The sequence below is a fragment of the Leptosomus discolor genome, chromosome 21 (genome assembly GCF_034619465.1).
Source record: "Leptosomus discolor isolate bLepDis1 chromosome 21, bLepDis1.hap2, whole genome shotgun sequence".
NCBI lineage: Eukaryota > Metazoa > Chordata > Aves > Leptosomiformes > Leptosomidae > Leptosomus > Leptosomus discolor.
The window spans coordinates 6,101,473-6,126,395 of NC_141411.1; the positions used below are offsets into that span (position 1 = coordinate 6,101,473).

At 68.8% G+C, this 24,923-nt stretch overlaps 4 protein-coding genes and 1 non-coding gene across 7 annotated transcripts; 3 read left to right on the forward strand and 2 right to left on the reverse strand.

Annotated features, from left to right (window-relative positions):
• Window positions 1-789: 789 nt before the first annotated feature.
• On the reverse strand, window positions 790-1,088 carry LOC147414010 (small Cajal body-specific RNA 2). Its single transcript, XR_015184004.1, has one exon.
• A 1,418-nt stretch (window positions 1,089-2,506) lies between these two features.
• Window positions 2,507-4,059, reverse strand: LOC147414011 (protein kish-B). Its single transcript, XM_086476654.1, has 3 exons — window positions 4,047-4,059; window positions 2,714-2,845; window positions 2,507-2,589 (listed from the first exon to the last, which is right to left on the reverse strand). The coding sequence occupies exons 1-3, from the start codon at window positions 4,054-4,056 to the stop codon at window positions 2,507-2,509; spliced, it is 225 nt and encodes a 74-aa protein (XP_086332780.1). The 5' UTR covers window positions 4,057-4,059.
• Window positions 4,060-8,543: 4,484 nt separating this feature from the next.
• On the forward strand, window positions 8,544-9,713 carry GPR25 (G protein-coupled receptor 25). The gene has a single exon (XM_086476523.1). It carries the CDS (start codon window positions 8,544-8,546, stop codon window positions 9,711-9,713), a length of 1,170 nt encoding a protein of 389 aa, XP_086332649.1.
• Window positions 9,714-13,467: 3,754 nt separating this feature from the next.
• On the forward strand, window positions 13,468-19,321 carry INAVA (innate immunity activator). Of its 3 annotated transcripts, XM_086476628.1 has the most exons (9): window positions 13,468-13,591; window positions 14,172-14,296; window positions 14,376-14,495; window positions 14,934-15,158; window positions 16,161-16,203; window positions 16,292-16,691; window positions 17,467-18,043; window positions 18,252-18,254; window positions 19,229-19,321. In XM_086476628.1, the coding sequence occupies exons 1-9, from the start codon at window positions 13,474-13,476 to the stop codon at window positions 19,319-19,321; spliced, it is 1,704 nt and encodes a 567-aa protein (XP_086332754.1). In that variant the 5' UTR covers window positions 13,468-13,473. The 3 variants fall into 3 exon arrangements, with proteins under 3 accessions (XP_086332754.1, XP_086332752.1, XP_086332753.1); XM_086476626.1 differs by lacking the exon at window positions 18,252-18,254 and having other exon boundaries at window positions 13,474-13,591; window positions 14,934-15,165; window positions 16,159-16,203; XM_086476627.1 differs by lacking the exons at window positions 16,161-16,203; window positions 18,252-18,254 and having other exon boundaries at window positions 13,546-13,591; window positions 14,934-15,165.
• A 1,588-nt stretch (window positions 19,322-20,909) lies between these two features.
• Window positions 20,910-24,426, forward strand: SHISA4 (shisa family member 4). The gene is made up of 5 exons (XM_086476640.1): window positions 20,910-20,982; window positions 22,350-22,521; window positions 23,610-23,743; window positions 24,094-24,276; window positions 24,380-24,426. The coding sequence occupies exons 1-5, from the start codon at window positions 20,910-20,912 to the stop codon at window positions 24,424-24,426; spliced, it is 609 nt and encodes a 202-aa protein (XP_086332766.1).
• The last annotated feature ends 497 nt before the right edge of the window (window positions 24,427-24,923 follow it).

Consider the following 24,923-nt stretch of genomic DNA (forward strand, 5'->3'; position numbering starts at 1 on the left):
GAGCCTTGTGCAAAGCCCTCGCACGTCGCAGTGCAGGGGGAGCCCCGTGTGCAGCTCACACACACGTTGCACGCTGCTCGTAGGGCCTCGCACGCTGCAGGTCTGGCACGGTCCCGTGTAAAGCTCGTGTGTGTGGCACCGAGTTTGCACGGCCTTCTGCCCAGCTGCTGCGCGGGGCGGGGCTTGCACGGCCTTGTGCGCGGCTCACGCACGTTGCACGGGGCTTGCGAGGCCTCGTGCACAGCCCTTGCACGTCGCAGGGCTGGGGGAGCCCCGTGCGCAGCTCACACGCGTTGCACGGCGCTGGCAGAGCCTTGTGCGAAGCTCACACTTGTTGCACGGGGCTGGCACAGCCCCATGCAAAGCTCACACGCGCTGCACGGGGCTGGCAGAGCCTTGTGCGAAGCTCACACTTGTTGCACGGGGCTGGCACAGCCCCATGCAAAGCTCACACGCGCTGCACAGCGCTGGCAGAGCCTTGTGCGAAGCCCTTGCACGTCGCAGGGCTGGGGGAGCCCCGTGCGCAGCTCACACGCGTTGCACGGCGCTGGCAGGGCCTGGCGCACAGCCCTTGCACGCCTGGCGGAGCCCCGCGCACAGCTCACACGCAGCCGGCAAGGCCTGGTGCAAAGCTCCTGCGCACCCCAGCGCCGGGGGGGGGGGGGGGGGGGCCCCCGGAGCCGAGCTCCCACGCGCGGCACGGCGTGACCGGGCCCGGGGCGGCGCTCCCACGCGTGACCGGAGGCGGAGGCGGGCCAGGCCCCGGGGCGGGGCGGGCCGGGCCCGGCGGCGGGTCAGAATCGCAGGGCGCTCAGCGGCCGCGGCCTCGCCTATCTGATCGACTCATCCCGCCCGCCGCTGGCCGCCGCACAGCGCCCGGGGGCTTCGCGGCGCCGCTCTTCTCACCTCGGCCCGGCCCGGCCCGGCCGATCGAATAAGATCAACGTGTAAAATAAAGGAACGGGGGGCGGCTGGCGCACCCGCGCCCCCTCCTCGCACGCCCACACACCCGCCTTGCACACGCACCCGCGCCCACAGACAGACACACGCACGCAGACAGACAGACGGACGGACACACACGCGCACGCACGCACCGCCGCCGCCCCCCGCCCCCTCCCCGCGCCGCCATTTTATAGCGCGGCCGCGCGCGGCGCGCCGGGAAGATCGCGGCGCAGGCCCCGCCCCCGCCTCAGCGCGCCCCCTGGCGGCGGGAGGACCCGCCCACATCCCCCACCCCCCACCTCCCACCCCCCCTTTGCACACACGCGTGTGCAAGGGCCACGCCCCCTCCGCGGGGCGTGCGCAGCCCCACACGCGCGCCCTCGCGCGCTCCAGAGGCACGTGACGCGCACGCTTTGAACGCTCACCCCCCGGGGGGGGGGGAGTGGATGGGTGTGTGTGTGTGGGGGGGGTGTGTGAGGGGGGTGGTGGGGGGGGGGGGGTGGGGTGAGAGGGGGGGGGGGTGTGTGTGTGTACACAGAGCCCCCCCGCCAGCCCCGTGGGGCGGGAACTCCCCCTGCACACCCCCCCACCGCGAGCCCCGTGGGGCAGGAGCACCCCTGCACCCCCCCTGTCGGCCCCCTGCGGCAGGAGCCCCCCCCCCCCCACCCTCCCCCCCCCCCCCCCCCAGGGAGCCACCGCTGCCCGCCGGGGAACCCCCACTTTATTTGCACGTCGTGCTCCAGCATTGACAAACCGGGGGGGGGGTGTGTCACAACCCCCGCAGCACCGGGGAGGAGGGGACACACACACGACACCCCCGGCAGAGGGACCCCACCCGCTCGCAGGGGTGAGGGGGGGCTCTGCCCGCCCCTGGCGGGACACAGTGTTCGGCGTCGGGACACGGCGCTCCCGGGGCACGGCCGGGTCTCCCCGCCCACCGGGGGGGGGGGGGCCGGTTCCCCCAGCCCCTTGCCCGTCCGCTCGGAACGAACGCCCTTTCCAACGGCTGAGAGGTGGCCCGGGGGCACGTGTCGCTGGTCTGGTGGCACCCATCGCCGGCCCCGGGGGCACCCGTCGCTAGTCCGGGGGCTGGGGCACCCGTCGCTAGTCCGGGGGTTGGGGCACCCGTCGCTAGTCCGGGGGGGGGGCACCCGTCGCTGGCCCGGGGGGGGGCACCCGTCGCCGGCCCGGGGCGGGGGGCACCTGTCGCTAGTCCGGGGGGGGGGCACCCGTTGCTGGCCCGGGGCGAGGTGCAACCGCCGCTGGCCTGGGAGCACCCATCGCCGGCCCGGGGGCACCCGTCGCCGGCCCGGGGGCACCCGTCGCCGGCCCGGGTGGGGGGGGCACTCGTTGCTGCTCCAGGGGGGTGCACCCGTCGCCGGCCCAGGAGGGGGCACCCGTCGCCGCCCGGCCCCGCCGAGGTGGGCTCAAGCAGGGTGCCGGGCCATGGCAGCTCCCCGGGGTCACCGCAGGCAGGGTCCGGGCGGGTGGCGGGGTGGCGGCCGGGGTCCGTACCGAGGTCTCCGGTGGTCGGTGCCGCCGCCGCCGGCGGGTCCCCGCGGGGTCACTTCACCACCAGGACGTAGAAGGCCATGAGGACGCAGGACACGGACACGGCGGCGTGCAGCCGGGTGCCGATGACGGCGGCTGCGGGGTAAGAGCAGTGGGGGGGAGGGGGGTGCGTTAAGCTGGGGGGGGGGGGGGGGGGGGGCAGGGGGTGCCCCAGGGGTTCGGGCGAGCCCCCCCCCCCGTGTCCCCCCCCCAGCCTCACCCTTGTAGAAGACGCCCCAGACGCCGCGCTTCTCGCCGAGCAGCCAGGCCCGCAGCCGCGGCACCTTCCGCAGGTAGGCGCAGGTGCACACCAGCAGCAGCCCGAACACCAGCAGCCCGTCCAGTGAGTACACTGCGGGGAGGGGGGCTTCGGTGGGGCCGGGGGCACCCCACGGGCACCCCACGGGCACCCCGGCCCCCCAGCTTCAGCCCCCCCCCCCCAAGGACACCAGCCGCCAAGCTCTCCCCCGCCTGGGGGAACCCAGGCGTCCCAGCGCTCTCCTTACAGGGGAACAGGGCTCCCAGTTTCAGCCCCGCAAAGGATCCGAACCTCCCAGCTCGTCCCCCATCAAGGGGGACCCCCGCCCTCCCAGCTCCCCCTGCCCGGGGACCCAGGGGCCCGAGCGTCCCCCACCACCAACGGGGATCCAGGGGTACCAGCTCCCCCCCACCCCCAAAGGGGACCCTGCCCTCCCAGCTCCCCCTACCCAAGAGGAATCCAGGGGTCCCAGCTCCCCCCCACCAAAGGGGGGTCCCAGCTCCCCCCCCAAGGGGGACCCCACTCTCCCAGCTCCCCCCACTCAAGAGGGATCCAAGGGTTCCAGCTCCTCTCACCAAAGGGGGGTCCCAGCTCCCCCCTGCCCAAGGCGACCCCGCCCTCCCAGCTCCCCCCCCCCCCAAGCGGGACCCAGGCCCCCCAGCTCCCCCACCCCCAAGGGGGACCCAGGCCCCCCAGCTCCCTCCCACCAAAGGGGGGGTCCCAGCTGCCCCAAGGGGGACCCAGACTTCGCAGCTCCCCCCACTCAAGGGGGATCCAGGGGTCCCAGCTCCTCCCCCCTCAAGGGGGACCCCGCCCTCCCAGCTCCCCCTACCCAAGGGGGACCCAGACCTCCCAGCTCCCCCACCCCCAAGGGGTATCCAGGGGTCCCAGCTCCCCCCACCTAAAGAGGACCCCACTCCCCCAGCTCCCCCACCCCCCAGGGGGATCCAGGCCTCACAGCTCCCCCCCACCAAAGGGGGACCCAGACTTTGCAGCTCCCCCCACTCAAGGGGGATCCAGGGGTCCCAGCTCCTTCTCCTCCCCCCCCCCCTCCAGGGGGACCCCGCCCTCCCAGCTCCCCCCCCCCCAAGAGGAACCCAGGCCTCCCCCCCAAGGGGGACCCCGACTCCCAAGCCCCCCCCGCCAGGGGGACCGCGGCCTCCCAGCTCCCCCCGCCCCAGCCACCCGGCGCCCGAGTGGTCGGTCACTCCCGTCCCCGCCCCGGGGAACCCCGCGGTGCCCGAGCAGCCGTGCCCGCCGCCGGGGGTCCCCGGTGCCCCCCCCCGCCCCTCACCGTTGGTCATGGCGGCGGCGGGGGCTGCCCCCAGCGCTCCCGGGCCCGGCGGCGCTGCGCATGCGCGGGGCCCCTTCCCCCTCCGTGGCCAACGCGACACCGGAACACGCAGGCGCGGCCAGTCGCGTGCCGATTGGCGCCAGGCGCGGCCAGCCGACGGCCGAACCGCCAGGCGGGGAAATCGAACCGGCCTGCGGGAGCAGGCGGCCTCAATCGAGCGCCTATGGGGTGGGGTGGGGGCGTAACACCAGTATCGCCCAGTACTCGTCCCACCAGCCCCAGTGCACCCGGTTCCCACTAACCCCCAGTGCGCCCAGGAACTACGTGTGCACCCAGTGCGCTCAGCCCTGTGCACCCAGTCCTCATCCCAGTCCTTCCAGTAACCGCCCCCCCCCCCCCCCCCCCCCGGTGCAACCAGTCCCTATCTCAGCCCCCAGTGACACCCAGATTCCCCAGTAACTCCCAGCCTCCCATAACCCCCATCCCCCCATAGCACCCAGTCCCCACCCCATCTCTCCCAGTAACCACCAGTCTTGCCAGTTACCCAGTGCTCCCTGATAACCTCCAGTATCCCAATCCCTCCAGTAACCCCCAGTCCCCCAGTAACTCCATGTGCCACCCAGTCCCCATCTCAGTCCCCCCGCACAAGCCCTGTCTCCCAAATGACCCCCAATGCACCCAGTAACTTCCAGCACCCCCCCTTAATCCCCAGTGCCCCCAGTCCCCAATCCAGTTTCCCCAGTAACCCCCAGCCCTGCCAATAACCCCCGTAATCCAGTGGGACCAGTGCCCCCAGCAGACCCCAGTATCCCAAATAAAATCAGTGCCCCGAGCACACCCCAGTGCCCCCAGTGAGACCAGGGCCTCCAACAGACCCGGTGCCCTCAGCAGACCCCAGTGTCCCCAGTGAAGACCAGTGACCCCAGCAGCGGCAGTGGGCACAGTGCCACCAGCCCTGTGCAGGACACGTGTCACTGTCCCCTCGGCCCATCAGGGCTAATCCGGGGGCTTAATGGCTTTTGCTGATAGGAGCGGGGCCACCGTCACCGTCACCATCACCGTCCCCGTCACCGGCAGAGCACACGGGGCCATCAGCCGGGCTCGGTGGAGGCAGCACCCGGCCCGTGTCCCTGTGTCCCCGGCCCTGCAGGGCACGGGGACAAGGACTGCTGGCATCGGGGACATGGGGCTGTCACAGAGCAAGAGGGTGAGTGGTGGCGGCTGGTTGGGCTACCCAGGGGATGGGGACACCCCCCAAGGCCTGGGCTGGGCCCCCCATCTCCCATGCTGGGGGTGGGAGGGGGCAACAGGGGCCACGCTGAGACATGCCCCTAGGGCAAACATCTGGCTGTCCCCGTGCTACCCCCAGCATTCAGCCTGGGGACCCCTCGCCATCCTTAGGTTCCAGAGTTAACGTGGAGAATATTCATTCTCCTCTCCTTCCCTTGCACACACCTACCACAGCCAGCCCCCAGCTCCTGGCGGGGAGGGACACCAGGGGGGTCTCGGTCCCCACAGGTGACTGCCATGAGGGGACAGAGGATGTCCAGCCCCACGGAACCCACAGCTGTGCCCCCTCCTGGGCTGGGAGGGATGGGTGTGATGAGCAGGGACCTGACGTGTCCCCCGCTGTGTCCCCAGCCCAGGGAGGATGCAGAGACCCCCGGGACCGGCCAAGTGTCCCCCTCTGTCGCCCCTCTTTGCCTTTGCCAGGGTGATGACAAAGCCCCGAGGAGCAGCACGGTGCCAGGTGGGTGCTGCCGGCGTCAGGGCATGGGGACGGGGCTGTGGGACCTGCGGGTGATGGGGACCTGGGGGGCGATGGGGACCTTGGGGGCGATGGGGACCTCAGGGACAATGGGGACCTCAAGGGTGATGGGGACCCCAAAGGATGACGGGTGGCCTGGGGACAGAGGCACTTGGACACAGGGATCTTGGAAGGTGCCAGGTGCTGGGGGACAGCATGTGGGGACCCCTGGGCTGGGACACCCCAAGACCCCCAGGGCTGGGGGACACGAGGGCTGGTGTCCAGGTCCTCGCCCTGCGCTGCTGTGTGGCTCTGGGTGAGGGAGCCCGGCAGCGTCACCCCATCCCCTGGTGACCCTGTCCCAGGTTGTCCCATCCCTCGTGGTGACCCCATCCCCAGTGACCCTCTCCCACTAGTGACCACAGCCCTCCTGGTGACCCCATCCCCTGGTGACCCATGTCCCTGGTGACCCCATCCCCTGGTGACCCCATCCCCTGGTGACCCATGTCCCTGGTGACCCCATCCCCTGGTGACCCCCGCTATCCCTCCAGACGGTGACGGGAGCGATGTCCTCTCCTCGGACATGGCCGCTGATGTCCACGAGGGCCTCATCCAGCCCAGGAAGGTGCCAAACCCGATGCGGGAGTCCCGGAGCCACCGGGAGCTGCACCGGGAGCTCCTCTTCAGCCACAGCAGGTGAGCGGGGTTGGGACCTGGGGTGTGGGGATGGGGTGGTCTCCAGCTGGGCGGCCAGGCTGGGGTGGCCCTGTTGAAGTCCGCCCGTCCGTCCCCACAGGGGGCTCCTGCCGCGGCACAGAGCCGAGCTCCCGCGGGTGCTGGAGAGCCGGCAGCTGAGGCAGCTGAGGGAGGAGCTGCGGGGACCCCCCTCCGACCTGGAGCAGCAGCTGAGGAAACGCCACCAGAGGCTTGAGGAGGTGTGTGCCGTCCCTCTGTCCCCCATCCCTCCGTCCTCACATCCAGCCCAGCCCTTCTGCCTTCACCTCCCCATCCAACCATCCATCCATCCATCCCTGTATCCCCCTGTCCATCCACTGTCCCATCCATCCCTTCAGCCCCCGTCCATTCCTCATTGCCCCACAGATTTGGGGTTTGACCCCTGGGGGTGGCTGGGGGACACCAGGTCATGGGGACGGTTGGGTGATGGCCGGGCTGTTGGGACAGTTGGGTTGGGGAGGAGCCAGGGGAGCCTGGACTTGGGGGGTGGCTGAGGGAGGTTGTGTCGGAGGGGTGGGTCAAGGGATGGTCAAGGGCAGCCAGGTCATGGGGACGGCTGATGGACCCGGGGTTGGTGGGACACCCAGGTCAGGAGGTGACCAGGTCATGGGGACGGCTGATGGAGCTGGGGTTGGTGGGACACCCAGGTCAGGAGGTGACCGAGTCATGGGGACGGCTGATGGAGCCGGGGTTGATGGGACACCCAAATCAGGAGGTGATCGGGTCGGGGGGACAGCTGATGGAGCTGGGCTTGATGGGACACTCAGGTCAGGAGGTGACCAGGTCATGGGGACGGCTGATGGAGCTGGGGTTGATGGGACACCCAGGTCAGGAGGTGACCGGGTCGGAGGGACGGCTGATGGAGCTGGGTTGGGGATGGTTGAGGAAGGCCGGGTCCAGAAAAGCAGCTGAGGGACCCCAGGTGGGTGGGACACCCAGGTCAGGAGACAGCTGGGTGGTGGGGACAGCCAAGGGGACCCAGACCGGGACCCATGGCCGCTCCTCCCGGCTCCCCCTTGCCACAGCACGAGCGGGAGGCGTCGGCGGGGCCGGATCCAGACCCTCGCCCCGAGTTCCTGCTGGTGCGGGACAGCCTGAGGAAGATGAAGGTGGCGGAGCCGGGCGCCTGGCAGACGTGAGCAGGAGCCGGCCTGGCAGAGCCGGGGGCTGCTCCCCTGGGACCCCCCCCCCCGGTGGCACACGGGGGCTCCCCATCCTCGGCACATCCCGGCGCTGGGAACCGGTGCCCGGCGCTGTCATTCTGGGAGAGCTCGTGGTCGGGGGCGGCCGCGGGTACCGCTGCCTCGGCGTCCCCAGAGCGGTGAGAACCAACGTGCCGGGGGCTGGAATGAGCTGGCAGAGCCGGGGCAGCGCCGGGGGCGGCACGGGGACGCGGCGGGCAACGGTCCTCACCCCGACCTGCACCTGCACCCGCTCTCTCTGAAAAAAAACACCCGTAAAATAAAGGCTTTCATCTGGTTTTCGTGATGCAAATGTGCCAGGGGACAGGGACAGGGACAGGGACAGGGACAGGGACAGGGACAGGGATGGGGTGTCATTGGCTTGGGCCGATGGTGCGCGGCGGGGATGGAGGGCGGACGCGGTGGGAGAGCTGCAGGGCGGGCTGGTGGCCGGTGGCTGGGCCCAACGGCGATCCCGCCAGCCCAAATGCAGGTTGGTGACCACCCAAGGCCTTCAGCCATCACTGGGTGGCACCAAGCCTTCCTCCCCCCCTCCCCGGTCTTCCTTTCCCCCCTCTCCTTTTTTGGGGATTTCTTTCTTCTCATGTTTCGTGTTTGGTTTTGGGGTTTGTTTTTTTTTTTGCTGTTTCCAAATTTAAACGTGCTTCACCTCCTGCCCTTCCACCCCGCAGCCCTTGCCCCGTTGGAAAGGAAGTGCAAGACGCTGTTTTTGAGCAGATCTCAGATCAACAACCCAACCGCTGGGCGCGGCGAGCACCGCCCCGGGCACCGGGGAGGGCACCCGGCCACCGCGGAGGGCACCCGGCCACCGCCATGGCTCCTGAGGAGCTCGCCGGCTCGGCCGACTACGATTACCCACCGGTGACCAACGTGACCATAACCTTCCCGGGGAACCGGGAGGTCTTCTCTGGGTGGGAGGTCTTCTTCACCACTGTCTTCATCCCCATCCTCTACTCCTTCATCTTCCTCCTCGGCCTCGTGGGGAACCTCTTCGTCATCGTGCTGACGGCCAAGAAGAGCGGGGGCAAGAGGATGGTGGACACCTTTGTGCTGAACCTGGCGGTGGCCGACGTCATCTTCGTCTGCACCTTGCCCTTCTGGGTGGCGGCGGGGGCGCAGGGGAACCGCTGGCTGCTCGGGGAAGGGCTCTGCAAGGTGAGCAGCTATGCCATCGCCGTCAACCGCTGCTCCAGCATCCTCTTCCTCACCGCCCTCAGCGTGGAGCGCTACCTGGTCATCAAGAAGGTGCTGGACACCAAGACGATGGGTTCCCGGAGGCACATCCGCGTCACCTGCGGCGTCATCTGGGCAGTGTCCCTCCTCCTGGGGGCCCCGTCCCTGCTCTACCGGCAGCTGGATGGGGATGACTGCTGGGATGAAGACGGAGAGGACTTCAGTCTGGCCATGGTCTTCCTCACCTTCCTCCTGCCCTTGGGGGTCATCTCCTTCTGCTACTGCTCCATCTACTGCCGGCTCCAGCGGCACGTCCGGCTGGGCAGGGGCGTCCGCCGTTCCCACCGCGCCATCGTCACCATCGTCGCAGCCTTCCTCTGCTCCTGGTTGCCCCTCAACGCCTGCAAGGTCCTGCTCTTCTTCCTCGCCAAGGGGACGCTGGTCCTGTCCCAAAGGCAGGAGGTGGCCCTGAGGTGGGTGGTGGCCGGCAGCACCTGCCTGGCCTTCGTCAACAGCTGCGTCAACCCCCTCGTCTACGCCCTGATGGACGGACGCTGCCGTCCCCGCTGTCCCTTCTGTCCCCACAAGCTGGGGACGGGTCCCAGCACAGCCGCCCCCTCCTCCACCACCGACTCCAGCCTCCTCTTCGGTGGCCGGAACCGGACCAAACCCCCCACCGGCCCCCGGCATAGGAGCGGGACCGAGCTCCAACCGGTACCGGGGGTCCCACGGGGTCACCCTGTGGTGAGTCCCCCCCCTGCCTCCCCAGCATCCCCGTGTGCCACCGCTGTCCCCGCTGTCCCACCCTGAGGGGGTTATGGCTGGGCACCGTAACCGTCCCGGTGCGATTCCCGAGGATAAACCACAGGATAAACCCCCTCCGCCCCATCACACCCCCCCCCCCCCGCTGAGATGCTCTTCATCAGGGATGGCTTCGGGAGCAGGAACCTGGTTTTAATCCCAATTTAATCCCGATTTAATCCCAATTAATACAAATTTAGCCTTATCACTCACGATATATTTTAGTCTCTGAGCTGTTTTTACCACCCGCCTGGCGGAGGGGGGGGGGGGAAGGGGGGGCTCGGTGCCCGGCGCAGGGACACATTTTGAAAACCCCCCTTTTTTAATCACCAAAGCTGCCTTTTTTCTCCAAATCCTCTTTTTTTTTTTTTCCTCAAATCTGCCCTTTTTCAGCGCTGCTGGGGTTCCTGCCTGGCCCCCCCCCCCCCCCGCCCTTGTGCCGCTGGACAGGTGGCGGCTGTGGCAAAGACGGGGTGTTGTGTCCCCCCAAAATCACGGAGGGACGTTGGGAAGCCGAGGGTGGAGGGGAAGGTGTTGGGGGCTTTGGGGAGGCGCAGGGCACCGCTGCTGCCTGCACCCCTGCCTGCAGCTGCCTGGGGCTGGCTTTGCTGCCTGAGCGCTTGCTGCACCTCTGCTGCCTGCAGCCCTGCCTGCACCCTGCCTGCACCTTGCCTGCAGCCCTGCCTGCACCCTGCACCTCTCCTGCCTGCATCTCGCCCACCTGCACCAGTGCTGCCTGCACGCTTGCTGTGCCTCTCCTGCCTGCACGCCTGCCTGCACCCCTGCCCTATGCCTGCCCTGCTTGCAGCTCTTCCTGCCTGCCCCCTGCCCGCACCCTCACCTGCCCCCTGCCTGCAACCTGCCCGCACCTCTCCTGCCCGCACCCCTGCCTGCATCTCACCCACCTGCACCGGTGCCGTCTGCACGCTTGCCGCAACTCCCCTGCCTGCACCTCCCCTGCCTGCACCTCCCCTGCCTGCACCCCTGCCTGCACCCCTGCCTGCACCCAGCCTGCCCTTCGTCCCCGTCCCTGCGGGCTGTGGGACCGTCCCGCGGGGCTGAGACACACTTTCCACCACCTGCCCCGTGCCAGCAGCTCAGGATGTGGCCGCCTCGCCCGCGCCAGCCGCCCTGATTCATCTCGCACCGCGCCGGCGGCCGCGGCAGCACCGTTCCCACGGCCTGGCACTGCTCTGGCACCGCCACGCTCTGCCCTCGCCTGTCCCCTCCTGCCTGGGGACAGGGACAGGACAGGCTGCCTCAGCTGCCGGTGGGTACCTGCTCCGGTGGAAGGGACGGTGCCGGCAGTGCCGCCCACCGCCCGCCTGCCCATACGGCCGGGCTCGGCTCCCTGCCCACCGCGGCACCTGGGGACGCCAACCTCGGGGGACGCTCCCCGGCCACGGGCCGTGGTGGGGATGGGGACGGTGTCCCTGTGCTTGGCCTGGCCCCGTGTAGCACCGGGGATGGAGCCTCCACACTGCACCGTGCCATGGTGCACCAGGCTGCGCCAGGCTGTGCCATGCCAAACCACGCTGTACTGTGCCGGACCGTCCCGTGTCATACCGTGCCCTACTATGTCGTGCCATGCCATGCCATGCTGTGCCATGCTGTGCCAACCCCTGCCACAGCCTTTGAATGCACACTGCACCACATCATGCTGTAGGGTGCTGGGCAAACCTGCACCAAGCCATGCCGTAACACACCACGCCACGCCACGCCACGCCACGCCACGCCACGCCGCGCCACGCCACGCCACGCCATGCCATGCCATGCCATACTATGCCATACAATGCCATACCATACCACGTCATACCATATCACAGCATGCCACATCATGCCACACCATACTGTACCATACCATACTGTACCGTACCATACCATACCGTGCCATACCATACCATACCATACCATACCATACCATACCATACCATACCATACATACCATACAATACCGTACCGTACTGTACCATACCGTACCATACCATATCATACCATGATATACAATGCCATGACATGCAATGCCATGCCATGCCATGTGACGCAATCCCAAGGCATGCCATACCATACCACACCATGCCATACCATACCATGCCACACCATACTACGCCATACCATAACATCCATACCATACCACACCATACCATACCACGCCATACCATACCATACCACGCCATACCACACCACACCATACCGTACCATGCCATACCATACCATACCACATCACACCACACCATACCACGCCATACCATACCGTACCATGCCATGCCATGCCGTCCCATCCCATCCCATCCCATCCCATCCCATCCCATCCCATCCCGTGCCATAATATACCATACCGTGCCATACCATACCGTAACATACCATACCATACCGTACCATACCGTACCGTACCGTACCGTACCATACCATACCATGCCATACCGTAACATACCATACCCTACCCTACCCTACCCTACCCTACCATACCGTACCGTACCGTACCGTACCGTACCGTACCATACCATACCATACCATACCGTAACATACCATACCCTACCCTACCCTACCCTACCATGCCATGCCATGCCATGCCATGCCATGCCATAGCATACCATACCATACCATACCATACTATACCATACCATACCATACCATACCATACCACATCACACCACACCATACCACGCCATACCATACCATACCATGCCGTACCATCCCATCCCATCCCATCCCATCCCATACCATCCCATACCATGCCATAATATACCATACCGTGCCATACCATACCGTAACATACCATACCATACCCTACCCTACCCTACCCTACCCTACCCTACCATACCATACCATACCATGTCATGCCATGTCATGCCATGCCATACCATACCATACCATACCATACCATACCATACCACACCACACCATACCATGCCATACCACACCACACCAGGCCATGCCATGCTGCACTCTTCCCCACCACCCCGCACCTCGCCCCGTGCCACGCGGTGCCATGCCGTGCCCAGCCGCCGCGCGGGCCTTCGCCGTCGCCGCCATCGCGGGGCGGAGGCCGCGGCGCGTGGGGCGGGCGCGGGCGCGGGCGCTGCCGCTGCCGGCGGCGGGGAAGGTGTTGCTCACCCGCTCCTCCCCTCCGCCTCAAGTCCAAACACGTCCCCGGGTCCCGGGCGCAGCAGAGCCGGCGGCGGCGGCGAGCGCCCAGGTAAGGCATCGCCGCCCTGGCCCCACCGTGGGGACCCCTCGGGACCCTTCCCCTTCCCGCCTCAGTTTCCCCCCCCAAGTTTTATGCTGGGGGAAACCGAGGCACGGCGGGGGCCAAAGCGATGCAAAATCAGGGGTGACCAACCCCCCCACCCCGCTCTGCTCCCACCCTTTCACCCCCTCCGAGAGCAGGGGGGTGTCGGGGTGCCGGGGGGGGAGCCCCTTTCCCAGGGCCGGCAGCCACGGGAGCCACCTCCAGCCCAGCCGGAAAAGAAAACTGGGAGAGGCGCCCAGTGAAACCGGCTGGGGCGGGAGCAAGGTCCCCCTCCCCACCCCCCCGCCGCCGCACCCCGACCACCTTTGCCCCCAGGGGTGGGTCTCGCCCAGGCCCCCCGCCCCCCGGTGCCCCGCACGCGTTCGCACCCCTTTGTTTACTGTAGGCCCTACAAGAAGGCAGCGGCAGAGCCAACACGGCCTCGCCCGCCGCCACCCGCCGCCATCGCCCCAGCCAGCGGCCGGGAGGGACGGGGCGATGCTGAGGGTTCGGGGGGGCGCAGGGGGGGCTGCACCCATGGGTGCTGCCCGGGGGGGAGCGTGGGGACAAGGCGTCTCCTCGCTGTCGCCCGTAGGGTCCCGGCCTGGCATGGGGGAGGCGAGTGACACCGACAGCGGGATCATGCTGCATTCGGGTGAGCGCTTGGGGAGGGGGGGGTGTATTTTGGGGGGGGGGAGGTCTTGGGGTTCCCCCGTCCCTCACATGTGCTCTTGCAGGCTGAGAACGGGGCGCTTCGCTGCATGGGGACACACAAAAGCTCCTTGGGGTGGGGCTGTTGGGGAAACGAGGGGGTGCCCCGGGTTTGGGGGGTTGGGGGGGCACCCAAGCGTGGCCGGGGGAGGGGATTGGGGGGGGGGGGGGGGGCCCTGGACCGGCTTTGACTCAGCCGGGTTTCGCTCGGGGATGGCTGAGTCAGGGCGAAACCTTCCCCGTGTGTCGTGTCGTGTGTGTGTCCCCCCCCGCGCTGGGAAATCACGGCTGCCCCAGGGGAGCTGGAGCACCCATGGGTGCTGCTGGGGGGAGGGGGGGGGGCGCTGCTCACGGCAGCTTTTCCTTCCCCTGGGGTTTGGGGCAGGGGGAAACTGAGGCAGGGAGGCTTGTGGGGCGGGGGGGGGGGAGCAATTGTGTGTGGGATGTCTGGGTCTCAGCAGGCATCTGCCCACCCATCCCTCCGTCCGTCCATCCGTCTGTCTGTCCATCCGTGTCCCCCCCAGGCCCCGACAGCCCCGTGTCGCCCCCGAAGGAGCGGGCGCAGGCAGGGCGCAGGCAGCAGCAGGCGTTGGAGGCCCGGCTGGAGGGCTGCGTGCAGGAGCTGCGGCGGCTCTGCCTGCGCGAGGCGGTGAGCGGGGCTGGGGGGGGACACCCTGCCCCCACCCCACCTGCGTGACGGCGGCTCAGCGTCCCCGTGCTGTCCCCAGGAGCTGACGGGGACGCTGCCCCGCGAGTACCCCCTGAAAGCCGGCGAGAAACCCCCCAAGGTCCGGCGCAGGATCGGTGCTGCCTTCAAGCTGGATGAGACCCTCGTCCTGCGCGGGGCGGTGAGGGGGTCCCCCCGGGGTGCAAACGGGGTGGGAGGGGTGTCCTTGGGGTGGGTGGGGGGGACCCCTCTGCATCCCATCCTGGAGCTGCTGGAGATGCCCAAGCATCAACCAGAGATGCCCAAGTGCCACCTGGAGATGCCCAAGAGTCAACTGGAGTCGCCCAAGCTTCAACAGGAGATGCCCAAGCGTCAAGCAGAGATGCCCAAGAGCCAACCGGAGTTGCCCAAGTGTCACCTGGAGATGCCCAAGAGTCAACTGGAGATGCCCCAGCGTCAACTGGAGTTGCCCAAGAGTCACTTGCAGATGCCCAAGCATCAACTGGAGATGCCACCCTCCCCATCCCATGGGAGAATTCCTCTCCCCCCTCCGTTAGCGCGCCGGTGTGATGGGTGGTGGTGGGGTGCCGAACGTGTGTGTCCCCCTCTCCGTCCCTAGGACCCGCTGAGCGCCCTGGAGCGGGACCTGGCGCTGCAGCTGCAGATCGCCAAGGCCGCCCGGCGCCTCTGCCGAGAGGAGAACATCAGCAAGCGGCTCCGCAAGCGGCGGCAGACGGCGGCGCTGCTGGAGGAGCAGAAGCTGAAGGACCTGGAGAACGTCCTCAACCAGCGACGGCTCCTGGCCGGCCGCCGGCCTCTGCCCGCCGGCGGTGGAACCCGTGCTGCCGAGGGTGAGCCCCCTGCACCCGCCGTGTGCCCACCCTGCCCCGGCTGGGGGCGGCTTGTTTGGCCCCTGGAAGTCAGGGAGGGAGAAGGGGGTGCAGTGTGGCCTCGGTGAATGCTCCCCGATAGGGCATCCCTGGTGCGTGCACCCCAATTCTGCATCCCCGGTGAATGCACCCCCCAGGGAGCACCCCTGAATGCCATCCCTAGTGCGTGCCCCCCGATATGCTCTCCCCGTGAAGGCACCCCAATCCCCCCACCCCCAGCGAAAGCACCCCGATACGCTCTCCCCGCCGGATGCACCCTGGTGCACCCCCCCCCCCCCCGATACTCCATGGGAATGCACCCTCAGGAATGCACCCCGATAGGGGATCCCCTGTGAGTGCACCCCAAAACTTCATCCCCGGTGGCTGCACCTTTGTGAATGCACCCCAAAACTTCGCCCCCAGTGCATGCACCTCGATATACCACCTCTGGTGTGTCCACCCCCACGAATACACCCCAATACTTCACCCCTGCTGATTGCACCCCATCACTGCCCCCCAGTCCTCTACCCCCAGCAGCTGCACCCCAGTGGGTGGCGGGATTTGGCCTGGCTGCCGTGTCCCCATCCCAGTGGCAGCCACCCAAGCGGGTCCCCGCTCACCCCCGCGTGTGCCTCGGCTCCATCCCCACCACCCTCCCAGGGCTCCCATGTCCGCCAGGAACTGGGGCTGTGGTGGCAGTGGCTCCTTCCCTCCTGGTGCCCCCCAAACCTGCCCAGCACCCCTCCTCCTGCCCGGCCTGGGCAGGCTGGGAGCTGCCCGCAGCGCCGGCAACGCAGCTTGGCAAAGCCGGCCTGGCCGGTACCGCCACCGTCCTGGAGCGTGTCGGGACAGGCGGCGTGGGAGATGGGGAGCGGAGGCCTCCGGGGATGCGCTGGGTGGCGGCGGGTGCCGTGGGAGCATTTTGGCACCCGGCGTCGGCACCGGCACCGTTCTCACCCGCCCCCTGCCCCGCAGAGCTCAGCGCCTCCGACGAGAGCTCCCTGTCGGACGCCGTCGAGGGTAAGGGGGCTGCAGGGACCGGGGAGGGGGACGCACCACGGTGCCCCCCATGTGTCCCCTCCATCCCAACCGTCCATCTCTCCCACAGAGGAGACGCGGCCACCAGGACCTGCGACCCCGCTGGGGTCCCCATCGCCCGAGGAGCCCACCGAGGAGGAGGGGTCAAGGCCCCCGCCGGCCCCCCCCAGCCCCTGGCGGGAGACCAGCCTCGACAGACCCTACGAGAAGGCCAAAAAACCTGGCATTGACCCTGGGGATGGGGAAACCCGGGGCTCCCGGGGTTACCCCGGGTCTCCACTGGCCGCCCCCGCCACCCCCTCGGCCCCCGGCAGCCCCGACCCTGCAGCTTCGCTGGCACCCAGGGTGGGGGACGTCCCTCCCTACCGCTTCGTCCCCATCAGGACCCTGGTGCTGTGCCGGCAGGCGGGTTCCAGCGCTCCCAGCACCCCGGAGCCATCCGGCCGGCGGGGACAGTCCCAGTCCCTGAGGTATGTCCTGTGCATGGGGAGGGGGGACAAGGGCTTCTGCAGGGGAGGATGGAACTAACCCCGTGGGGAGGAGGATGGAGATAACTTCATGGAGATGATGGACCTCAACCTGTGGGGAGGAGGTTGGAGATAACTCCGTGGGGAGGATGGAGCTCGGCCCATGGGGAGGAGGGTGGAGATAACCCCATGGAGGTGACGGAGCTCAACCCATGGGGAGGAGGTTGGAGATAACCCCATAGGGAGGATGGAGCTCAACCCGTGGGAAGGAGGTTGGAGGTAACTCCATGGAGAAGACAGAGCTCAACCCATGGGGAGGAGGATAGAAATAACTCCATGAGGAGGAGGATGGAAATATCCTCCTGGGGAGGAGGGAAGTAAAGCCATGGGGAGGGGGATGGAGATAGTCCCATGGGGAGAAAGGTGGAGCTAAGCCTATGGAGAGGATGGACCTAACCCCATGGGGAGGAGGATGGAGACAACCCTGTGGGGAGAAGGTCGGAGATAGCCCTATGTGAGGGAGGGCCATAAGTCCATGGGGAAGAGGATGGAGATAATCCCACGGGGAGGCTGGAGCTAACCCTGTGGAGGTGACGGAGCTGACCCCACGGGGAGGACAGAGCTAACCCCATGGGAGGAGGCTGGAGCTAACCCCGTGGGGAGGCAGCACCCTGCACCCACGGGGTGCTCAGCCCCCCACGACCCCTGGCTCGCCTTGACTTTCGGGTGGACGGCGAGGGGAAGGGTCCGTCTGCAGCCACAGCCCTCCTGCCCGCAGGGTGGAGGCGTGCTGGCAGCCCGGCGAGCCGCGAGGCCGCAGTGCCGTACCCCGCCGGCGCCCCACGTACTACACCGTGACGGTGCCCACCTCCTGCATCCCGACCCCCGGCCCCGCGCATCGCTCCGGCTCCGACGACAGCATCTCCGACCTCTCCAGCGTCTCCCACGCCACCTCCCCGGGCAGCAGCAGCCCCGACGTCTCCTTCCCGCGCCCCCAAGTTCCACCGTCCCTCACCGAACCCGGTTACTACCCCCGGGGTGCCCACCGGTTCTTGCCGCCCGCCGGCCCCCCGGCGTTCCTCTACGAGCAGGATCTGGCCCCGTTACGCTACCAGCGCCTGGTGCCCTCGCACAGCCGCATCGTGCGCACCCCCTCGCTCAAGGACTACGCGCCGGCGGGGAGCCGGGGGCTCTCCAAGGCGGCCGTGACCGAGGAGCTCAAGTCGTGGCACCAACGCGCCCGGCTGCGGGGTGCCCGTCCCCACTCCCTTGACCGGCAAGGAGCCTTTCGGGGACCCCGTGGTGGGACCGCCAGGGATGTGCCCATCACCCGGGGAGTCCTGCCGCGGGCTCAGGTAGGGTGTGGGGACCGGTCGGTGAAGGGACAGGAGCGGGGACATGGGAGGGTGGGGGGCACTGTGGTGCCCATCCCCATATGGGGACCCCCTGGGTGCTGCCCTGCAGGTGACCGGGTGACATGAGTTGTCGCCCTGAGGTAGTTCAGGGACAAGTGGCTCTGGTGGGGTCCCATGCGGGTCTCCAGAGCAGGAGTGGGGTCCTGAGGGTGTCTATGGGGAAGAATTGGGGTCCCATGAGGGTCCTTGGGGTGGGACTGGGATCCCATGAAGGTCCCTGAAGCAGGACCAGGGTCCTGTGGGGCAGGATCAGGACTTTGAGGGTCCCTCTGGGCAAGTCCAGGGTCCCACAGGCCAAGCCTGGGGTCCCATGAGGGTCTTTGGGACAGGAGCAGGATCCTAAGGGGACCCTTGGGTCAGGACAAGGGTCCTGAGTGGGTCCCAGGGGGAGAACTGGGGTCCTGAACGGGAAGAATTGGGGTCCCACGACGGTCCCTTGGGGCAGGACAGGTGAAGGTCCCTGGGACAGGCCCAGGTACTAAGGGGGTCCCTGGGACAGGCCCAGGGTCCCAGAAGGGTCCCTAAGGCAGGATTGGGGTCCTGAGGAGGTCCCACGGCCAGAACCAGGGTCTTGTGAAGGTCTTGGGCAAAGATCCCTCAAGGTCCTTTGGGGCAGAATGGGGACCCTCTGAGGGTCCCTCTGGACAGGTCCATGGTCCCATGAGCAGGGTCTGGGGTCCCGCGAGGGTCCCTGGGGGAGGAGCAGGATCCGAAGGGGGTCCCTGGGGCAGGACTGGGGTCCCACGTGGGTCCCTCCGGTCATACCCAGGGTCCCACCAGCAGGACCCAGGTTCCCACGCGGGTCCCGGGGTCAAGGCCAGAGTGCCCCTAGGCAAAGGGGTCCCTGCAGACATTTTGGGGACCGGCTCCCTCCCCTCCACCTGGGGGGGTCCTGCTGGGATGGGTGCCTGCAGCAGACCATGGCACACCGGTGCGGCGTGCCGGGACGGCCAGCACCCATGGCACGACCGGGGCCCACGCCGGGCAAGTGGGGACCTGCAGCCGTGTCCCCGCCAACATATTCCTCCCCCCTGCGCCAAACCCCCGCCCCGGGATGTGCACCCTGGGGTGCTGCCCCGGCGCGGGGTGGGGTGCCGGCACCCACGGGCTCCTTCTCCCACGCAGGCGCCCCCGATCCACGTCCTGCGGCGCTCCCCGGACGGCGTGCCCGTGCAGGTCTACGTGCCTGAGAACGGCGAGATCGTCACACAAGTGTGAGCAGGGACAACCCCCCCCGCCCCTCTGCCCCCCAAAACCCCGGGGTGGGGGGGGACAGCCTGGCTGGCCCAGGGACAGTGGGGATGGGGCCGTCCCATGCCCCCCCCCCCCCCCCCCCGGTGTTGGGGACACGAGTGGGAGGCACAGCGACGCCCCCAGCACCCCTGGGGTGTGTGGGGCTGGGACAGGGTGGCTGGGGCTGGGTCCCCCGCCGTGTCCCCTCACCGACACCGTGACCCCAATGTTGATGGTGCCGCCGTGACCCCGGTGCTGACAGTGTCACCGTGACCCCCAATTCGGGGCTTCGGTCTCTAATAAAGGTGCTCCTTGGGGTGCTCGGGTCCTCGCCAGCCCCTTGGGGCGCGTCACCTCCGTCCCCAGCCCTGTGCCGGTGCTGGAGTGGCACGGCCAGGATCGGGCCCCTCTGGTTTGGGGTCCAGCCTGTGCCTCTGTGGGCTCGGGATAGCGATGGGGTGACCCCGGGGCACCCAGGGAGCCGTTGGCCTGGGCGGGGTGGGGGTGCTGGGCAAGGGGGTGCGGGGTGGGACGACGAGGGGATGGGGAAGGGAAGGGGCGCAGGGTGGGGGGGTGGACAGGATGGGTGCAGGGGAAGGGGTGCAAGGATGGGTGATGGGATGGGGTGCAGGGGAAGGGGGAATAAGGGGTGCAAGGGAGGGGAAGAGAAGGGGTGCAGGTGAAGGATGGGGTAGGAGAGAGGGTGCAGTGGGTGGGGAAGGAAAGGGGTGCAGGGGAGGGGTGCAGGGGTGGGGGAGTAAAGGAATTCAGGGGAGGGGTGAAGGGGTGGGGAAGGTAAGGGGTGCAGGGACGGGGTGCAGGGGAGGGGTGCAGGGGAGGAGTGCAGGGGAAGGGGTGCAGGGGAAGGGTGCCGAGGGTGGGGAAGGAAAGGGGTGCAGGGATGGGGTGCAGGGGAAGGGGAAGGAAAGGGGTGCAGGGGAAGGGGTGCAGGTGAGGGGGTGCAGGGGAAGGGGAAGGAAAGGGGTGCAGGGGAAGGGGCGCAGGGTGGAGCAGAGTGATGGGGTGCGGGGAAGGGGAAACAAGGGGTGCCGGAGAGGGGTGCCGGGGTTGGGGAAGGGCAGCAACGTGGCGCGGGGGAGGGCCGTGCCGGGGGGGGGGGGGGGGGGGCCGTGCCGGGGGGGGGGGGGCCGTGCCGGGCCGCCGTCCGACCGCCGGAGCCCCCCCGGAGCAGCCCCGCCCGGCCGTGCCCGCGGGTCCGGCGGGGCCGCTCCTCCCGGCGGGGGCGGGCGGGGAGCGGGGCCGGTGGCTGCGGCGGGAGGTGCCGCCGCGGGGGGGCACCGGGCAGCGACCGAGCGCCGCCGGGCTGCGGCGTCACTGCGGGCCTGCGCCGGCCCCGCTCCGGGCTCCGCCGGCACCGGGAGCGGCCCCGGGAGCGGCAGCGGGGTCCCACCGGCCCCGGGCTTCCACCGGCGCCGCGGCACCGGCCCCAGCCCCGCCGCAGCGGGACGGCTCTGCCGCACCGGCCCCGTTGCCGCACCGCAGCCGCCGCCCCCGGCCCGGTCCCAGCCGCCCCCGGGCAGCGCTGAGCGGCGGCCCCGGGCCCGGTCCCGAGATGGGGCCCGGCGGCCCCGGTAGCGGGTGGCCCCTGGCCGGGACCGTGCTGGTGGCCGTGGCCGCCTCGCTGGGTAAGAGACCGGGGGGGGGGGATCCTGGGGAGGGGGCCGGTGCCACCGGGAGTGGCCGTGGGGCGCCTCGGGGTGGGAGCCGGTGCCACCGGCTGTGACCGTGGGATACCCCAGGGTGGGACCCGGTGCCACCGGGTATGACCATGGGACACCCCGGGGTGGGACCTGATGCCACCGGCTGGGACCCGGTGCCATCAGCTGTGACCATGGGACACCCCAGGGTGGGACCCGGTGCCACCAGCTGTGACTGTGACCTGCGCCAGCACACGGCCCCTTTGCACGGGGGTGGCTTGCACCAACGTGTCCCACTGGGCACTGTCCCCTCTCCCGTACTGCACCCCATTTGCTGCTTTCGGGGTGTCCCCAAGAGCCACTTGCACCCGGGAGCAACATGGACGGAGCTGCTCCAGCCGGGATCCTGGTCCCCGGGGGATTTGGGTGCTCCTTACGAGAGCGGCCTATGCCTCAGTTTCCCCACTTGGCTCAGAGCTGCTGTGGTCTCGTTGGGAGGGGAATGAACCCCCTACGAGAAGCCATTTTTGGGGAGTGAGCGGGAAACCCCGAGGGAAGCAGCCCAAGGCCGGTGGTTTCCTGCTGTGCCGGTGCCTCCGGCCGCCCCCTGGGCCTCGTCCCGGGGCTATTTCTGGGAGCGCAGGTGGCTCCGGCCAGAAATAGAGCTGGGAGGCGTCGCTGGAGCCCCCGGAGGGGGGGCGCTGGGGGCTGGGTTAGAGGGAGTGGGGTCCGCAAGGATGTGGGGCAGGATGGAGCGGGGTCTGGGGACATGTGGGTCAGGATGGAGTGGGATCTGGGGATGTGTGATAGGACGGAGTGGGGTCGAGGAGGGTATATGGGTCAGGATGGAGCAGGATCCAGGGGGATGTGGGGCAGAATGGAGCAGGATCCAGGGGGATGTGGGGCAGGATGGAGCGGGGTCAAGGGGGTTATATGGGGCAGGATGGAGCAGGATCCAGGGGGATGTGGGGCAGAATGGAGTGAGGTCTGGGGGTACATGGGGCAGGATGGAGCAGGGGATGGGGGGTACAGAGGGGCAGGGGACTGGGGGACATGGGGACAGGATGGAGTGGGGTACAGGGGACAGGGTGGAGCAGGGTATGGGGGGACGTGGGGCAGGATGGACCTGGGTACAGGGGGGACATGGGGCACAGTGGAGCAGGATCCAGGGGGACACGGGGACAGGCTGCAGTGGGGCGGGGGGTGACACAGGGCAGGGCACAGCGGGGTACGGGCTGTCCCTCTGAGACAGCAGTTGGGGAACGGAGGCCATGGGCCGATGCTGGCCCCACTGGGGGTGACGGCGGCCGGACTGGGGGTGCCCCGAGGCCCCGGTGACGGGTGGCCGTCCCCAGCGGCGGGGGGCGAGGACTGCCTGTGGTACGTGGACAGGAACGGCTCCTGGCACCCCGGCTTCGACTGCGAGTTCTTCACCTTCTGCTGCGGCACGTGCCACCAGCGGTACTGCTGCCGCGACCCCCTGCGCCTGCTCACCGAGCGCCAGCAGCGCCACTGCCTCGCCTTCAGGTGCCGGGGCTGGGCCACAGCCCTGGGTGCTGGGTGCTGGGTGCTGGGTGCTGGGTGCTGGGTGCTGGGTGCTGGGCCTCGGCCGTGGGGGCTGGGGGCTTGCCTTCGGGTATTGGGCCCTGGGCGCTGGGTGATGATACTGGGTGCTGGGTGCCGGGCAGTGGTACTGGGTGTTTGGGTGCTGGTACTGGGTGCCGGGCAGTGGTACTGGGTGTTTGGGTGCTGGTACTGGGTGCTGGGCAGTGGTACTGGGTGCTAGTACTGGGTGCTGGGTCCTGGGCACTGGTACTGGGTGCTGGTGCTGGGTACTATGTGCTGGTGCTGGGTGCTGGGTAGTGGTGTTGGGTGTTTGGGTGCTGGTACTGAGTGCTGGGCAGTGGTACTGGGTGTTTGGGTGCTAGGGGTTGGGTACTGGGCAGTGGTGCTGGGTGGTGATACTGGGTGCTGGGTCCTGGGCACTGGTACTGGGTGCTGGTGCTGGGTACTATGTGCTGGTGCTGGGTGCTGGGTAGTGGTGTTGGGTGTTTGGGTGCTGGGTACTGGGTGCTGGTGCTGGGTACTGGGTGCGGGGTGCTGGTGCTGGGTGGTGATACCAGGTGCTGGTCCCTGGGCACTGGTACCAGGTGCTGAGCAGTGGTACTGGGTGCTGGTACTGGGTACTGGGTAGTGGTGCTGGGTGTTTGAGTGCTGGGTACTGGATGCTGGGTGCTGGGTGCTGGTGCTGGGTGGTGATACTGGGTGCTGGGCCCTGGGCACTGGTACTGGGTGCTGGGCAGTGGTACTGGGTGTTGGCGCTGGGTGCTGGGCACTGGTACTGGGTGCTGGGCGGTAGTACTGGGTGCTGGCCACTGGTACTGGGCACTTGTATTGGGTACTGGGCATTGGGTGCTGGTCTCTGGTACTGGGTGCTGGGCACTGGGTGCTCGCCTGGAGGTCCCTGTCCCTCCAGTACCCAGGCAGGTGCTCCGAGGGGCACACTGGTTTGACTGGGTGAGAAGCAGGTACCCTGCGGGGTGTGTGTGGGGGGTGTCTGCCCCAGACGCCCCCTCCCAGGCTCCGCTCCCCCACGCCCCCGCGGTGTCCCGCAGCCCCAAGACCATCGCGGGCATCGCCTCGGCCGTCGTGCTCTTCATCGCCATCGTCACCACCATCGTCTGCTGCTTCATGTGCTCCTGCTGCTACTTGTACCAGCGCCGGCAGCACCTCCGCACCCCCCTGCAAGGTTTCGGGGGCGTCTGGGTGCGGGGGGGGGGTTTGGGTGCAAGGTGGGAATCTGGAGGGATGGGGGGAGGGCAGGACGGGTCCTGTAGGTACGGGGGGGGGGGGGGGGGGAATTTGGGGGAGCGAGGTGGGGAGGGCCTGAAAGGATGGAGGGGGGTGGATTGGGGTGCGGGGGGGGGGTGGGATTTGGGTGCTGGGGGAGGGCACTGGTGTGGGTGCTGCTGAGATCACCCCCGTGCCCCCCCGGTCTCCCCTGCCCACCCCCTCCCCAGGGCCACGGACACCCCCGGGCACCACTGGGGTCCATCCCTGCGCGGGGGTGCCGCAGCCCCCACCCCATCTCTCCTGCAGGCCCGGAGATCCCGCTGTCCAGCTACCCCCCTGCTGCCCCCCCAGCCCCCTTCCCTGTGGACCCCAAAGCCGGCCCCATCCCCCCTCAGCCCGGTTTCGCCCCCATGGCCATGTACCCGCCGGCCGGCCCTGCCCCCCAGTACCCGCTGTACCCCTCTGGCCCCCCCATCTACAACCCCACAGGTGAGCACTGGGCGGGGGGACACGGACCCCCTGTCCCCCGCGGGGGGGGGACACCACACGGTGGCTTCGCAGGGGCTGACACCCCGTCCCGCTCCCCCCGCAGCGCCTCCGCCCTACGTCCCAGCACAGCCCAGTTACCCCGGAGCCTGAGCACCCACGGGGACCTCCAGCACCCTCCTCCCGCCGCCGGCCAGCGGGGCTGGGGACCCTTGTCCCCCCACCCTGGGGCCGGGAGGGTGCCCTGGCTGTGGCCGGATCGGGCCCTTCCCGGCCGTCCCGGGGATGACCCTGTGCCGGCGGCACAGGGCGGCTCTTGTCCCTCACACTGGGCCCTTTGTGGGTGCCTCCACCCCGGCCCTGGGTGCCAACAGCCTCGTTGCACCCACGGCGGGGGGGGCTGTGCCCGTGGCGGGGGGTCCCCCGAGGGCCGTGCACCACCGCACCCCTGCACGTCCGTGTCCGGATTCGGCCCCGGTTCTTCCCCCCCCCCGGGGTGGCATTAAACCGCATCTTGTGCCCCACAGCCCGGTGTCGTCTGGGTGGCTCTGTGCTGGGGGGGGGGGGGGGGGGGCAGAGCCCTGCACCCCTCCCCGGGGAGCTGTAAGAGGGGGTGAGACGCAACTTTTCCCCCCCCATCCCCTTCCGCT

Bases quoted from the DNA above. Each gene is read 5' to 3' on its own strand.
- INAVA (XM_086476626.1), top strand. From the start codon at position 13,474: ATGGGTGCTGCCCGGGGGGGAGCGTGGGGACAAGGCGTCTCCTCGCTG. The intron at 13,592-14,171 runs GTGAGCGCTTGG...TGTCCCCCCCAG, and splicing joins CGGGATCATGCTGCATTCGG to GCCCCGACAGCCCCGTGTCG. The intron at 14,496-14,933 runs GTGAGGGGGTCC...CTCCGTCCCTAG, and splicing joins CCCTCGTCCTGCGCGGGGCG to GACCCGCTGAGCGCCCTGGA.
- LOC147414011 (XM_086476654.1), bottom strand. The intron at 2,590-2,713 runs GTGAGGCTGGGG...CTTACCCCGCAG, and splicing joins CTGGGGCGTCTTCTACAAGG to CCGCCGTCATCGGCACCCGG.
- SHISA4 (XM_086476640.1), top strand. From the start codon at position 20,910: ATGGGGCCCGGCGGCCCCGGTAGCGGGTGGCCCCTGGCCGGGACCGTG. The intron at 22,522-23,609 runs GTGCCGGGGCTG...GGTGTCCCGCAG, and splicing joins CGCCACTGCCTCGCCTTCAG to CCCCAAGACCATCGCGGGCA. The intron at 24,277-24,379 runs GTGAGCACTGGG...CTCCCCCCGCAG, and splicing joins CCCCATCTACAACCCCACAG to CGCCTCCGCCCTACGTCCCA.
- GPR25 (XM_086476523.1), top strand. From the start codon at position 8,544: ATGGCTCCTGAGGAGCTCGCCGGCTCGGCCGACTACGATTACCCACCG.